The sequence below is a fragment of the Solanum tuberosum genome, unplaced genomic scaffold, assembly GCF_000226075.1.
Source record: "Solanum tuberosum cultivar DM 1-3 516 R44 unplaced genomic scaffold, SolTub_3.0 scf00155, whole genome shotgun sequence".
NCBI lineage: Eukaryota > Viridiplantae > Streptophyta > Magnoliopsida > Solanales > Solanaceae > Solanum > Solanum tuberosum.
Window position 1 is genome coordinate 1 of NW_006239081.1, and position 16,762 is coordinate 16,762.

The following is a 16,762-nucleotide window of genomic DNA, read 5'->3' on the forward strand; positions in this document are numbered from 1 at the left end:
TCCTTCCACCCATAGTGCCTAGACTCTATTCTACTCTATTCTACCCATAGTTTATATCTCACCACCTAGGATGCTTGGGGTGTGACCAACATCAACCATGTGAGAGGTTTATATCTCACCACCTAGGATGCTTGGGGTGTGACCAACATCAACCATGTGAGAGGTTTATATCTCACCACCTAGGATGCTTGGGGTGTGACCAACATCAACCATGTGAGAGGTTTATATCTCACCACCTAGGATGCTTGGGGTGTGACCAACATCAACCATGTGAGAGGTTTATATCTCACCACCTAGGATGCTTGGGGTGTGACCAACATCAACCATGTGAGAGGTTTATATCTCACCACCTAGGATGCTTGGGGTGTGACCAACATCAACCATGTGAGAGGTTTATATCTCACCACCTAGGATGCTTGGGGTGTGACCAACATCAACCATGTGAGAGGTTTATATCTCACCACCTAGGATGCTTGGGGTGTGACCAACATCAACCATGTGAGAGGTTTATATCTCACCACCTAGGATGCTTGGGGTGTGACCAACATCAACCATGTGAGGGGTTTATACCTTGCCACCAGGGTGTCCGGGTGTGAACGGCATCCCCCATCCTAAGTTGGGGTTATAGATTGGTTGGATCATGCATACACATATGATATCTACTATTAGTATAGAGTTACTTAAACATGTTTTGACTTCACTTTGATCATGCATCCTCATATTGTTATTCATAATGCCTATGAAACTATTTCTTGTATTTCGATTGTGTCCTTGTTTATTGTTGTGTTGCACCCCGCATACTTAGTACATTCCAAGTACTAACGCATATTTTGCCTACATGATGTCACCATGTAGGGACCGGAGCTACTCTTGATCCTTCTCTCCATTCACGTGGCTAGTACGACGCTTATCCGAGTTTGTTGGTGAGTCCTCAATGATTCGAGGGCTATGTTATGTTTCCTACTCCTATGTTTTGAGACTTTAGCTTGCAATTGTATTTTGACTATGAGGGGAGCCGGTAGAATGTCATGGCCCCGTCCTATCTATGTATGTAGAGGTGTGCGTTGGACAAGTATTTTGTAAATGAGCTTGACTCTTATTCTATGATGTCATTTTGAAATGGTTTGCCCTTAGTCCCTATTTCCCGTTAATTAATATTGAATGTACTTCCGCGACCGATGAAGTGTGATGACAAGTTTGAGAGGCTTGTTTGGGGTTCCTTCGGGTTCCTCATTCGCCATGTCATGTCTAGGCCCTAGGCTTGGGTCGTGACATTTAGAGTATAGGAAATAGTGTTTAGTGTTTTACTATTTAGATTTTAGAGTTATGGTTTAGGGTTTAGAGTTAAGGATTTTGGGTTTAGGTTTTTTGGTTTATGGTTTATGGTTTAGGGTGAGGATTTAGTGATTATAGTTTAGGGTTTAGGGTTTAGGGTTAATGGTTAGGGTTTAGGGTTTAGGGTTTAGAGTTTAGGGTCTAGGGTTTTGGGTTTAGGGTTTTGGATTTAGGGTTTAGGGTTCAAGGTTTAGGTTTTAGGGTTTAGGGTTTAGGGTTTAGGGTTATGGATTAGGGTTTTGACTTTACGATTTATGGTTTAAGGTTTAGGGTTTAGGGATTAGGCTATAGAATTTAGGGTTTAGGGTTTAGGGTTTTGAGTTTGGATTTAAGGTTTAGGGTGTAGGGTTTATGGTTTGGGGTTTAGGGTTTACGTTTAGGATTTAGGGTTTAGGGTTTAGGTTTGGGGTTTGGGGTTGGGGTTTGGGTTTGGGGTTTAGGGTTTTTGTTTTTTTAAAAAAAAATTTTAATACCCTTAGAGGGGTAGGGGCTGAGCAACACCCCCATGCCTTAGCATTCGTAAGAAAAACAAAAATACATAGAGGGGCACATAAACCTTACCTCCGCTTAATGGTGGTACAAGAGTTGGTAGCCTACTAAGTATTCTTAGTAGGTTCTCCAACTCTTCCCCAAACAAAAAGAAACCTTTCTTCGATGCACCTATATGAGAGGACTCTTCTCGATACATGGAATCTAGGAAAGCATAAATGAGGGAGACCCTCCCTTTACAAGAAAAGCAAAAGAAAAGACTCCACTAAGGACTATCCTAACAAGAGTGTAGTCAAAGTGATGATGATAGGATGATCATCAGAAGAAGGATTGAAGGAGTTCAAGCTCCTTACAAAGCCTTCTTTTAACCGGAGTGGATTAAGGAGGTTCTTTAATTCTCTTCAACTTCCTTCTTTTGAAATTTGCCATGCCTGCCATGTCTTGTTGAAGGTATGCTGCTGCTGTCTTGGGGAGCTATTGAGTGTTGAAATAAATCATTGGACTGGTCAGCTGATGACTGTATTTGGAGAGTGTGTCCGCTACAAAGTTGGCTTCTCGAAGTGTATGGATACACTTAATTTGAGGGAAATTGGAGGAGAGTCGTTGCAGCCTTTGCATCTGGGAAGAAATGGACCAAGGAATTATTTTTTTGTTCAAAAAGCAGTCCACAAGAAGTTGGGAGTCAACTTCCAGGATAACCTTGTTGTAATTCAATTGAGCGCACCAAGTTCAGCCAAATAGTGCAGCCTCGATTTCAGCCTGATTGTTGGTGCCTTCGCCTAATGGGATAGAGAAAGCAAGGAGGAGTTCTCCCATGTGATTTATGAGAACACCACCCGCTCCTATGCTGCCTGGGTTATTCAATGCACTCCCATCGGTGTTCAATTTAACCCATTTTTCTGGTGGTTTAATCCACTGGACTACAGTAACCTTGCTGTCGTGGATGCAATTTTCCAGCAATTTGCACAGGCTGCTCCAGTTCAAAGGCCAAGAAATGTATGGAAAAACAGTGTGCGGCAGCTTGGAGGTGTCCAAGATTACCAGATGTTTGACCGTTGCAATATTTGATTGTTTACCTCCATATTTCTTTGAACATCGATTTTTCCACAAATTCCATCAAATAAAGATTGGAGTGGCTTGAAGAATACTTCTGTGGGCTTCATTATGATGGGGGATACTCCACCACCTCATGATCATGCTTCTCAGAGGCAGAAAATCAGTGGGTATACCCAAGGGAATGGCAAAAAATTTCCATACATTCTTTGCCAAGTTCCCTGAGTTAAAAATGTGATCAATGGTATCAGCACCTGGAGAATGACAGCAATAACGCTCACTTGGTTCAATGCCAAAGCTGGCCAGCTTCTCATAGGTAGGAATTTTACCCCTTATTGTTCTCCATAACAAGAATGAGCATTTGAAAGGGATGTTTCGATTCCAAGTGTATGAATTAGACTTGGTTTTTGTTCTCTTTTCTCGAATGATATCCCAGGCAGAAGAGATAGTAAAGAGGCCATTTGCGTTGAGATTCCAAACAGCCTGGTCAGAACTGGTATGTTGTAGTTGTAGTTGAGTTGACAGAATCTTGTGTAGTTGGTTCTGAGGAGCAAATTGATTCAGTTTGTCCACATTCCACTGCCCGTTTGTCGTAAAATCAGCGATAGTTTCATTGTCAAATCTATGGCTAGTAGTAGTGAATTGCGCCAGTGATCCTATACCTAACTAGTTGTCCCACCAAAATGAAGAAGAACCATTTCTAATTTTCCATTGGATATGCTTCTCCACTCTATGTTTGTTCCTCATAAGCAGCTTCCAGGCTTGGGACTCTCCCGTATCCCATTTGGGATTTGATCTTTGGCAGTATTTTGCTCTTAGAAAGTCTCCCCAAAGAGTTTGCTTGGTTCTAAAGATCCACCAATGTTTGAATTGGAAAGCTTGACAAATATCACTCATTTGCCTTACTCCAATTCCCCCTTCATCATAGGGAAGGCTAAGGTTTTTCCATGACGACCAATGATATTTTTTCTTGTCTTCCCTCCATCCCCAAAAGAAGTCAGCCAAGATACTTTGGATCTGTTTGAGTCTAGTAGAAGGGGCGGAAATGGCCGAAAGAATATGAATAGGCATGGATTGTAAAACATGCTTAATTAAGGTGGATTTGCCCCCATAACTTAGCATCTTAGATTGCCAGCCAGTGATTCTATTCACAATCTTGTTGATGAGATCAGAAAAATAAGTAAGTCTGGGCTTTCCAATAAAGAGTTGACAGCCAAGATAAGTAATAGGAGCTTCTTTTTGATGAAATCCAGTGTATCTTTTGATTCTATCACAAGTAGTTCTGAAGGCATTAGGATGGAGTAGAAAGCGGCTCTTGGCTTTGTTGATCAGTTGACCAGAGATCCTTTCATATGTAGCCAAAGTCTGCATGATGAGTTTGAGAGAATCCTTCCTTCCATAAGTGAAGATTATGATGTCATCCGCAAAACTCAAGTGGTTAATTTGAGGTCCTCTCATTTCCATATAGAATCCATGGTATAGAGGATGTTGATGGAGTCTGTTTAGTGATCTAGATAACACCTTAGCACCTAAAATAAATAGGGCTGGGGATAATGGATCACCTTGTTTAAGGCCTCTAGTTGAGTGGAATAAACCATATCTTCTGCCATTAAGAATGATAGAGTACCAATTGTTGGCCATAATTCTCCAAATCATGTCAATGAAAATCTCCTCAAAACCCATTTTTCTCAAGATTAAACAAATATAAGACCATGAAACCCTATCGTAAGCTTTTGTCATCTCAAGCTTAATCACGACATTACTTCCAATAGTAGGTTTCTTAATTTGATGGATAATTTCTTGAGCTAACATAATGTTCTCTGATATGCTCCTATCTTTGACAAAGCCTGATTGATTTGGAGAAATCAAGGTAGGTAATATAGGAGTTAATCTAATACATAACAGTTTCGAAATAATCTTAGTTGTGAAGTTACTCAAGCTGATGGGTCTGAATTCATTGAGTCTGTTAGGGTTCTTCACTTTGGGAAGGAGAACAAGACAAGCATGTGAAAAATATTTAGGGATCATTTGGCCACTGAAAAAAGCAAGAATTACAGCCATCAAGTCATTTTTGATAATGTTCCAGCATTTTTGGAAGAAACATCCATTCATACCATCCGGCCCCGCAGCTGAATTGGGATTCATTGAGTGAACAACCTCTTTAAGTTCATCAATGGTAGGGAGTTCTTTCAGTCTATCATTGAGTTCCTGGTTGACCATTCTTGGAATACAGTTCATTGGAATTTCATCCACGATTTTTCCCTCTCTTGAGAAGATATGCTGAAAGTGAGTACATGCAGCATGTGCTATATGCTCATCACCTTGTATCCATTCATCATCATCATTGAGTATTTTATGAATAAAAAGTCTTCTTCTCCTTCCTCTAATCAAAGCATGGAAGTATTTGGAATTGTCGTCTTCTTCTTTAAACCATTGTAATTGAGATTTTTGTTTAAGAATAGAGTCTTCCAATTTCATGTATCTAATATATTCAGCATTAATACCATGAAGTTCTTCTCTATGCTTCTCAGTGTTGCTTTGTAGGAGATTGTCTTCTGCTACCTTGACTCTTTCCTCAAACTCCTTAACTTTAACATAAATATCACCAAATTGCATCTTCAACCAAGCACTAAGAGTACAAGCCAATCTCTTAATTTTTTGATGGAAGGTCCACATTGGATTTCCTTCAGCAGGTCTGTTCCAGCAGGCAGTGATTGTCTCTATAAATGACGGTTGTTCAACCCAAAAATTAAGGAACATAAAGTATTTGATGCAGTTGTCAGGCCTTGCCTTCATTTCCAGGAGTAATGGACAGTGATCAGACCCCACGGAAGGGAGGTGAGTAATGCTAGTGTGAGGCATGTTCTCCAACCACTTATCATTAACCATAGCCCTATCCAATCTCTTCCAAATTCTGAAATTGACGCCTCTTTGATTAGACCAAGTGAATTTGGGTCCATTAAACCCTAAGTCCATAAGTCCACATGCTTCAATAACTCCAATGAACTCTAGACTTTTTCTCATATTGTAAGGAATACCACCCAATTTTTCATCAATATCAGTTATGACATTAAAGTCACCAACTGTGCACCAGGGAATGGTATCTCTAGTATCAGAAATATGAAGTAATCTGTCCCAGAGAGGCCTCCTGAGATAATCTTTACATTTAGCATACACGAAAGTCTTGATATAAGTACCCTGAATTTCTGTGTGGCTAATTTCACACGTAACCTGTTGTTCATCGGTTTCTAACACTGTGCAAACAATATCTGTGTTTCGAAAGAGACAAATTTTTCCATTGATGTTACTAGTAGCATGGTCCATGGCAAGCATACTTTTAAACATGTTGATCTGGCTGTTGTCTGAGAAGGGTTCTAACACAGCAATCATAGAAATTTGATGGATATTTTTGAGGTTTTTGAATCTTTCAATAGCACCTTGGGTATTGATTCCTTTAGTATTCCATATGATTGTACTAATGATTGGGATGATCTAGAGGTGAAGAGTCTAGTGTTTGGTCTTCCTGCTGTCACAGGAATAGGAGAGACAGGTTGTTTGAGGGGTAGTCTAGTAAGGTGGATGCCTCTGGGGGAAAGGCCTTGTGTGTTAGTGACTTGTTAAAGTTCTTTTTCAAATCCAGTGTCATTGTTGGGGCTGAAAGCTTTGATGAGTGATTCACTAATCTCATCATCTTCATCTTGGTCATTTATTGGCAAATGATCAGCATCAATTTCATCTTCTGAATTATCCACTTCATACTCATCTCTAACTGTGACCTTGGACTGATCTGGGGGCTTCCCAGGAGTAGGGGTGGCATATTTAGCTTTAAGGGTAGTGATAGCATCCAAGGAAGCTCTACTCCATTGAAGGACAAGGATGAAGCTTTAGAAACTCCAAGGAGGCCCATAACAAGATCTCAAAACCAAGGAGTTCAATGATAAGCTCAATGGGCTTCAATCGCTTATCCAAAGGTGTCTTTATTGGGGAAGAAGAGCTCAAGCCCAAGGGAGAGGAATTGTCCAAATGCTACAATTATTTGGTGGCCCAAATTCAAGTCCAAGATGAGGAATTTTAAGGTCCAATTTTCGTGCAAATAAGGTCAAGAAGAGTCCAAGAATCAGCCACAACAAGAGTTGCTTTCTGCCCAAGTTTTGACAGAAGACTAGTCAAACTTTCCAAGATTGTCAAGATTCTTTTCCTAGTTGGGATTTACCTTAGTTATTTATTTATATATAGGTTATTAATATTTTCCTTAGTCTATTTATGGTCTCCTAAGTACCATTTAATGCTTTCCTAGAAGTACTAAATTTGTTCCTAGTTAGGTTACTTTATTTCCTTTCTAGAGTAGGATTCCTTGTAATTGTCTTTCTAAGGTTTGGCTGACCTTTTAGCTTCTTATAAGGAGTCTTGGACGTTTTTCCTCCTTCTCCTATATATAGGAGTCCTTTTCATTCATTAAAGAACAATCTTTACATTGATATTAATAATATTTGAGAGAGTTCTTTGAACCTTTGTGACTTGTTCTTTGAGAATTTATCTTTAAACCTTTACTAGTTTCATAGTTTAAGGTATAAAGTAACTTCTTCTTGTGATATCTTTGGTTTCTTTTTGGTATTCTTTAGAAGGTTATTAATCATAGTTTAAGGTATAAAGTAACTTCTTCTTGTGATATCTTTGGTTTCTTTTTGGTATTCTTTAGAAGGTGATTAGTTTCTACATACTAATTATTGTCTTTAGTTACTCATAAAGCGGTCAAGATCCGAATCTATCGTTTTGATTCGTTTTCTCAAGTAAAGGCGTTAGATTTCTTCCATAAATCTATACGTTGTTACTTGGATCTTTTCAAGACCTTAGAACACCTAATCCTTGGAAATTCGTGGATCTTTCCTTCGAATCTCCCATATCTTTAGTTAGTTTTTGTTGTTTCTTTTCTTGTGCTTCCGCATTCTAATATTCAATTCTCTATTTGTGATCTCCTTTAACCTTGCTGTTATCAGGTAGCCACATCCATAATCTGATCCATCATTATAAAGTCTTTGCAGGGATTTTCTTGAGGATGACTGTCCTTGGGAGCCTGTTCTTGGTGCTGCTGTTCTGCCTGTTTTCTCTTGGTAGATTCCCTCTTTTTTTTGCTAGGTTTATTCTTACTAGGAGTATGAATCTGATTACTTGTGCCTGCCTTGTTTCCCATATCCATGGCCATAGAACCTTTTGGCTGATTGACACAATCCTTACTGATATGAACCTGTTGATTAGGTGCATCTCTGCCTTTTTCCTTGGTTTGGTGAACCTTTGTTTGGTGGTGAGGAGTATCATTAGGAGTGGTAGCAGGGGCCTGATTAACCACCCTTCCCCTAGGATCCCCTTCTTGCAAGTTAAAGGTTTTCTCCTGCACATCCAACCTCCCTCCGATAACTTCAGCAGCTACAACCAGTGGGGATACAGGGGCAGGGATATCATTGTCATCACAATGATCATCAACATCAACAATTACAGGGGATGGGGTTGTTGAAATCTGATCACCAGATTTTTCGTCCACATACACAGGTGAGTTAGAAGTCATACCTGTTTGCTGCAATTTTTGTTGCTCCTTTATGCTGTTGGCCTGCTGTTTTTGTACCTGAGGATAAAAATCTTTACCTTGTTCTTGGTTTTGCTGGTGATGCTTATTTTTCTTTTTGGTTTGAACTTGCCATTGCTCATCCTTATTGGATTCATTATTGGTATTATTCTTCTCTGTATGCTTCCAGTCAGTAGCTTGTTGGTATGGTTGCTTGTTCTCCTTGGTTTGAGCCTATGGTTGAATACCTTTAGTATGTTGAGTGCTCTGTTTTTCCTGACTTTTCTTTGCAGCCTCCTGATCTTTGTTTTTCTTGATCTCTTCATCTTTTTCTTTCAATGGGCATTCTCCAATAACATGACCATGATGTTTACAATATATACAATAAGATGGAACATCTTCATATTCAATTATTTGCCATTTGCCCAAGTTAGGATCCTTTTCAGAAAAGCCCAGCCAAACATGTTGAGGTCTTTCTCTAGTGATGTCAATTTGAACTCTAACCTTAGCAACACTTCCCCTAGTTTTATGCATAGTTGCCGAGTCCAAATATAAGGCTTTACCAATAGGGGACAGCAAAGGAGTTAGAATATCCATATAATGACAGTGCCAAGGAAGTTCCGGCAAGGTAATCCAAATAGGTACTATGGGTGTCTCCTCCGCAGGTTTGAATGTTGGAGTCCACAATTGTAGCTTCATCGATTGACCTGCAATATACATCTTTTACTTTGTCCATACAGAAATATGATCAGCTTCATTATCCAAGTCAATGTAAATATGCCTTGAATTGAAATGAGCTATCTTGACACCACCCGTAAGTTGAGTTTGAGCAATGAAACTCTTCCTAATGGCTTCCATTTTAGGCATAGCATTGATGAATTTGCCAACCAAGGTATACTTACATCTCCCCGGCATCTTACCTAGGAAATCCTCTTCATAGAAAGTAATAGAAGGAGAACCTTGACGAGTTGTAATAATAGGCTGATCAATGATCAACGGTGTTGCATTTTTCAGCTGGTTAGCTCGAAGTCTGGTTGCAAGAGATTGAGTCACAGTGGGGGGGGGCAGGATCAGGGATTTGAAGGTTGTAATTCTTGTTTATAGAATTGTTTACAGGAGGTTTTTGTAAGTTTTGTTCAAGGTTGTTTTGGCTGGTTTTTTTCTGCACAGGTCGATAGACATCAAAGTTGGAGGATATTTTTATGGGTGGAGGAATTCTAGAAATCGTTTGGTTATGGTCATTATGGATATTCTTTTCTTGTTGTGCAACTTTACCCTCCCTACTAGCCTGCACCAAAGAATCACCTTTCTCATGCTCATTTTGATTGTTATTTTGATTATTAGGCAGGAACTTAGTATTAGGATTTTGATCAAGGTTAACTGACTTACCTGCCTCCATGCTGCTGATGTTTTGTTGATTCCTTCCGTCCTCCTTGCTTTGTTGTATTGTATTATTTCTAGGATTGTTATTGTCCTTCACTTTCCAGATGACTTTCTCCCCATTATTGTGTTGTTTAGCCATTGAATTTTTGTCCTGTTCCTTAGTCTTTGGCATAGTCCATTCCTGGTTTTGCTTAGCTGCTACAGCTTGATCAACCTGCGTTTTTCCATGGACATTTTCATCTGTGATTACCTGGTTGTTCCTGGGCATTTGTTCTTGATTCACAACTTCCACCCTTTGATATGGGGTATGCTCATTGTCTTGATTGTTTCCTTGGTTCAGCATGCTCATCCTCCTGATTGATTCCCGTTCTTCTTCACTGTTTTGCTCCTCTGCTTGTGCTGCAGCATTGCTCTGTATATTGGAAGAATTGTAAATGTTATTCTCTTGTTGATTAACTGGTGTTGTTACCTCAGGGGTGTTTTCCTTGTCGCATTGAGTCATTTGTTGTATAGTATTATTTTCATTGTTGATCGGAGCTCCGGTAGCTTTATTGGAATTAGTGTTGCCGGCGATTGCACCGTCAAAATGATTTAAATTTTTAGTAGGATGAACTCCAGGACCTGGGGAAGATTCCCCAGTGGTAGAAATATCACTAACTTCACCGGAAGACGTTCGAATTTGACGGCGCATCTGAGACAAGTTTGCGGCGATTTCGCCTTCACAGATCTCCCGATTTGCTCGATGGAATCGTTTGATTTTTGGCCTGTAACTAGATCTTTAGATGGAGATTCATTATTCCTTGTTGAATTAACATGAATCAAACCAAATTGCTCTAAGGAAATAATTTTGCGAGCCCAGTCCAATTCCTCTTCCGAAATCGCGACATGGATCGCCTCAATGCGCTGCAATTTCGAAGAATTGTCTGAAGATTCTGATGAAGCGCCCTGTTGGGGTTTGTAGCTGTTGGGATTGCGCGTCGAATGGGCTTGGTCCGGCAGTCGGAGCTGCTGTACCGGCGGCTCTATGGCCATTCCGGTGGACCGCTGTTCCTTAAGCCTTAGAGAGAATTTTTAGAGAGAAAATTTTTAGAGAGAGAAAAAATTCAAGAAATGGGGTGGCGATGGGGTTTAGGGTTTAGGGTATAGGGTTTAGGTTTTAGGGTTTAGGATTTGGGGTTTAGGGTTTAGGGTTAGGGTTTAAGGTTTTGGTTTTGAGTTTAGGATTTTGGGTTTTGGGTTTTGGGTTTAGGTTTGGGTTTTAGGTTTAATGGTTTAGGGCTAGGGTTTAGGGTTTAGGAATTAGGGTTTAAGGTATAGGGCTAGGGTTTAGGGTTTAGGGTTTAGGGTCTAGAGTTTGGATTTAAGGTTTAGGGTCTAGTGTTTACGATTTAGTGTTTAGGGTTTAGGTTTAGGATTTAGGGTTTAGGGGTTTGGTTTGGGGTTTAGGGTTGGGAGTTTAGGGTATAGGGTATAGGGTTTGGGGTTTGGGGTTTGGGGTTTGGGGTTTGGGGTTTAGGGTCTAGGGTCTAGGGTTTAGGGTTTAGGGTATAGGGTTTAGAGTTTAGGATTTTTAGTTATGGGTTTAAGGTTTAGGGTTTACGATATAGGGTTTAGGTTTTTGGGGGTTGGGGTTTGGGTTTAGGGGTTTAGGGATTAGAGGTTAGGGCTTAGGGGTTAGGGTTTAGTGTTTAGGTTTAGGGTTTAGAATAGAGGGAATAAGGAGATGTGGAACCTGTTGCCTCAGTTTCCTTTCATTCAATTTTCCATCTACTAAAAAATGTGCAATAGTAGCATTATTGAGACTTGATACAGAAGTAGTATAATTAGCTATAGCACCCCCTCCTAGCCAATTATCCCACAAAAATGAGCAGCTTCCAGAGTTGATTTTCCAACCTATATACTCTTCTAATTTATTCTTGTTCTTCATCATGTATTTCCACATTAGAGACTGTCCAGTATCCAACTTTTTTGCAACTGGATGAGCTCTTTAACAGTATTTGGATTTAAGAAATTGACTCCATAATGATACTTTAGACCTGAAACTCCACCATTGTTTGTACTGTAAAGAGTTGCATATATCTGATAGTCTTCTGATCCTAACCCTCCTTTTGTACATGGTAAACACATGGTGCCTAGAGATGCCCAATGGTATTTCCTTCTATCCAGATCCTTTCCCTAGAAAAAATCTTCAACAATGGCCTCAATGTATTTAATAGTCGTGCTGGGGGGAGAAATTTCAGCCATAGTATGTATAGGTATAGATTGCAAAGCATGTTTGATCAATGTAATTCTGCCTCTAAAACTAAGTACCCTTGTCTGCCAACCACAAACCTTTTTGGAGATCTTCTCAACTAAGTAAGAGTAATAAATGATCCTTTGTCTACCAATATAAATAGGACAACCTAGATAAGTAAAAGGACTACTTTTTTTGGGAAAAACTAGTTACTTCTTGAATGGTATTGATAATGTCCTGTGAGGTATTGTCTAGGATCATAAAATGGCTCTTTTCTTTGTTAATAAGCTGGCCAGAAGTATGTTCATACTCCCATAACCTGTCCATAATGAGCTTCAAAGATTGTCTGTCAGTGGAAGCAAAAACAATAACATCATCTGTTAAACTTAAGTAATTGATCTGAGGTCCTTTAGGGTCCATAAAGAAACCTTTATAACTTGGATTCTAATGTAGAGAATTTAGCAATCTTGACAATACCTCTGCTCCTAAAATAAATAGGGTAGGAGATAAAGGGTCACCTTGCTTAAGTCCTCTAGTGGAGTGAAAGAAACCATGTTTGTGACCATTAATGATAATAGAATACCAGCTGTTACTCATCATCCTCCATACTAAGTCAATGAATAACTCCCCAAAACCAAATTTCCTTAGTACCAAACATGTAAATGACCAAGACACTCTATCATATGCCTTGGTCATATCAAATTTGATAACAACATTATTTCTTATGTGAGGTTTTTAAATACCATGAGTAATCTCCTGTGCAAGCATAATACTTTCTGTAATGCTTCTACCTCGAACAAAGCCTGACTGATTATCTGATAATAATAAGGGCAAAACAGTAGCCAATCTCATGCTCAATAATTTGGAAATTATCTTATTAGTAAAATTACTAAGGCTGATAGGTCAAAGATCTGTGAATTTGATAGGCTACTCAGTTTTGGGAAGCAAAACTAAACATGAATGAGTCATGAACTTAGGCATAATGTTACCACAAAAGAAAGATTGTATAGCTTCCATCAAATCTTTTTAATGATACTCCAATAAGATTAATAAAATTTACCCCCTATACCATCAGGACCTGCTGCTGAATTTGGATTCATAGCAAACACAACTTGTCTGAGTTCCTCTATATTAGGCATTGCTTGCATCATCTCATTCTGTGCCGGAGTGACTACTGTAGGAATATGTTGAAGTATTCTTTCATCTATTCTATCATTCTGACTAGTGAATGTTTGTTGATAATAATCACAAGCTGCCTGAGCTATTTGATCCTCAACTTGTACCGACACCTCATTTTCAATACAAATCTTATGCAGAAATAACCTAGTTCTTCTACCTCTCATCAAGGCATGGAAGTATTTGGTATTGGCATCACCATCCTTAAACCATTGTAGTTGTGTCTTTTGTTTAAGGATAGATTCCTCCATTTTCAAATACTTAATGTAGGATGCATTCAACTGATGTAATTTCTGTCTAAGAGCTTCAGTGTTGTTAGTCATAAGTTCCTCCTCATATTTCCTTATAGTTTCGTCAAACGCCTTTACCTTGGTAAAGATATCTCCATACTCTTGTTTGGACCAGTTGCTAAGTGTGTCTGCTACTCGTTTCATTTTCTGATGTAATCTCCACATTGGATAGTAACTCCTTTTTCCTAGCACTGTTGTACTGTTTTCATAAAGGTGATATTTTCAACCCAAAAATGTAAGAACTTGAAATATCTATATGACTCTCATTAGCCCTAATCATTTGCATCAACATGGGACTATGATCAGAACCAACAGAGGATAAATTCTCAATAGTAGTTTGAGGCATAACCTCTAAACATTTATCATTAACCATAGACCTATCTAATATCTTCCAAACTCTAGCTTCTGCATCCCTTTGACTACACCATGTGAATGGAATCCCTATGTATCCAAGATCAGTCAATCCATATGCCTCTATCACTCCAATAAATTCAAAACTCTTATTCATATTGTAAGGTACTCCCCCAAGCCTCTCCTCTATAGATGTGATAACATTGAAATCACCAATTGTACAACATGGGATTTCTATATTAGCATAAAACATTAGCATGTCCCACAAAGGTCTCCTCATAGAGTCCTTACATTTAGCATAAATAGAGGACATCATGAATTTATCTGGGATATCGGTGGGCTTAAAAGTGACTGTGATGTGCTGATCATGCTTTTCAAGAATATTACTAGTGACTTCATTAGACTAAAACAACCAAATTTTCCCATTAGGATTACTGACTGCATGATCCATTTGGAGTTGAATTCTCACCATGCCAATATGAGAAGTATCTGCAAATGGTTCCAGGATAACAATAATAGATAAATGATAAAGTTTCTTGAGTGTTTTTAGCCATTCCAAGGATCCGTTGGTGTTGATACTCCTAGCATTCCAACAAATGGCCTTAATCATTAATAACCTTTTTATTTGGACCTAGTCATGGGCCTACTAGAGGTGTCAGACATGTTGTTGATAGGCTGATGAGGGCTATGTCTACTCTATTTTATTCCCCTTGGGGATAAACCATGTTGTTCTGTCATTCTTTGAACAACTGAGCATGTATCCTAGAAAGTGGAACCAAAAACATGACCTGTATGCTGCATGGTGTCCTCTACATCCTCATCAGACTCATCCATAGATTGATTATCAGGATCCATCCCATCCTCACAGTTAATTTCCCTATAATCAGCAGGAGTCAGCTTACCCTTTTTGACCTTATTGGCAACCTGTTCATCAGCATGTTGTCTGGTCTCTGTCAAATTCTGATCTTTATGAAAGACATGTGTCTCAGTTTGTTTACCTGCATCCGTACCATCTGGATTCTGGACCAGTACTCTGTTTCAATCTCTTTTTTATAGGCTCTCTTTTCTTTTTACTCGATCTGTTCCCAGACTTGTTATTGAATCTGCCCTGTTGTTGCCCTGTATCAGTAACTTGTTGAGTTCTAGTTTTCTGCTGATTTGTGATAAAGGTAGCAGGGGCACTACAGTCTTCACTATGGTGAAATTCCACTTCCTCATGTGTAACATGAGTCAGTCCCCCCCTGGACACCCCTTCCTGTAGGTTAGTATGTGTCTCCTGTCCCCTCCCATCCAAACCTCCAACAGCTTCCTCAACAATAGTATTAACAACATTATCAATATGTTTAGAGGATGGGAGCATTGAGTCAGTACCTATACCATCTTGCACTGTAAGAACTTCCTTTCCTTTATTGTTACCTGTTGTAATTGTAGGAATTATATCCATCTGTAAGTTCTTGTTAGTGTTGTCCTTTCCAGTATTTGTCGTTGTAATTCTGATTTGCTCTCCTTGGTCCTGCTGCGTTTTTGTTGTTGTCTGATATATGTTATCACCTTTGTTGCCTTTGTGTTTGTCCAGTGCCTCTAAACTAGGTGATGACTTCTGCACATCAAGATTAATATAGGTGTTTTGTGTAGGAATAGTAATTATACCTGCTTGTTTGGTGGACTGTTCTGCTTGTCTAGTATTGCCTCTAGGTGCATGTATTTGATTATTGTTCCTCCTTCTTTGTGTTTGCCAGTGATCCTCTTGCTGATACTGCATTTGTTCCTGATCTCTTTGCTGGTTATACTGCTGATTGGTACCCTCCTTCTGATCAACTTCTTTTTGACCCTTTGTTTGTTGTGGATTTTTGTCCATCTCTTTAGTATTCTTGTTTCTCACATTCTCCATTTCCTTTTTCTTTTTATCCTCATCCCTTTGCCTTATGGTACAATCACTTTCCAAATGCCCTTGATACTTACAGTAGAAACAATAATAAGGAATATTATCATATTCTATTTTCAGCCATCTCTCATCAGTGATATCCTCCCCCATATAACCTATCCAAATATAAGGAGGTCTCTTTTGAGTAAGATCAACTTGTACCTTCACCCTAGTTTGACTGCCCCTAGGCTTTTTAATAGATGCAGAATCTTAGTATAAAACCTTGCCACCCCTAAACCCAAACCCCAAAAACCTAAAACCTAAACCTTATACCCTTAACCAAAAATCCTAAATTCTAAACTCTAAACACTAAACAATAAAACCGAAACGCTAAATCCTAAACCCTATATTTAATATCCTAAACCTTAAACTCTAAACCCTAAATCGTAACCCTAAATCCAAAACCCTAAATCCCAAACCCTAAACCCTAGAACCTCAACCCAAATCCTTATACCTTAAACCCTAAACCTAAATCCTCAACTCTAAAACCTAAACCCTAAATCCTGAATGCTAAACCGTAAACCGTAATTCCTAAACTCTAATCCCTAAACACTAACCTGAAACCCAAAACCCTAAAATCTAATCCCTAAACCTTAAGTCGTAGCCCTAAACCATTAATCCTAAACCCTAAACCCTAAACCCTAAATTCAAAATCCTAAACCTTAAAACATGAACCCTAATCCTAAACCCTAAATCCTAAACCCTTGACCCTAAACCATAAACCCAAAACCCTAACCCCTAAATCCTAAATGCTAAACCTTAAACCCTAACCCTAAATGCTAAACCCTAAAATCTAATCCCTACACCTTAAACCCTAAACTTAAACCCTCAACCATAAACCCTAAACTCAAAATCCTAAACCCTAAAACCAACACCCTAACCCTAAACCCTAAACCCTAAATCCTAAACCCTTAACCCTAAACCCTAAACCCAAAACCCTAACCCTAAATCCTAAACCCGAAATCCTA

The 16,762-nt window shown here is 39.1% G+C and overlaps 2 protein-coding genes across 2 annotated transcripts; both read right to left on the reverse strand.

Moving 5' to 3' along the window:
• Positions 1-2,553: 2,553 nt before the first annotated feature.
• On the reverse strand, positions 2,554-6,267 carry LOC107061672 (uncharacterized). Its single transcript, XM_015311341.1, has 4 exons — positions 5,382-6,267; positions 3,557-5,198; positions 3,011-3,505; positions 2,554-2,794 (listed from the first exon to the last, which is right to left on the reverse strand). Exons 1-4 carry the CDS (start codon positions 6,265-6,267, stop codon positions 2,554-2,556), a joined length of 3,264 nt encoding a protein of 1,087 aa, XP_015166827.1.
• A 2,387-nt stretch (positions 6,268-8,654) lies between these two features.
• LOC107061673 (myb-like protein I) lies at positions 8,655-10,852 on the reverse strand. The gene is made up of 3 exons (XM_015311342.1): positions 10,645-10,852; positions 9,827-10,537; positions 8,655-9,144 (listed from the first exon to the last, which is right to left on the reverse strand). The coding sequence occupies exons 1-3, from the start codon at positions 10,850-10,852 to the stop codon at positions 8,672-8,674; spliced, it is 1,392 nt and encodes a 463-aa protein (XP_015166828.1). The 3' UTR covers positions 8,655-8,671.
• Positions 10,853-16,762: the final 5,910 nt, after the last annotated feature.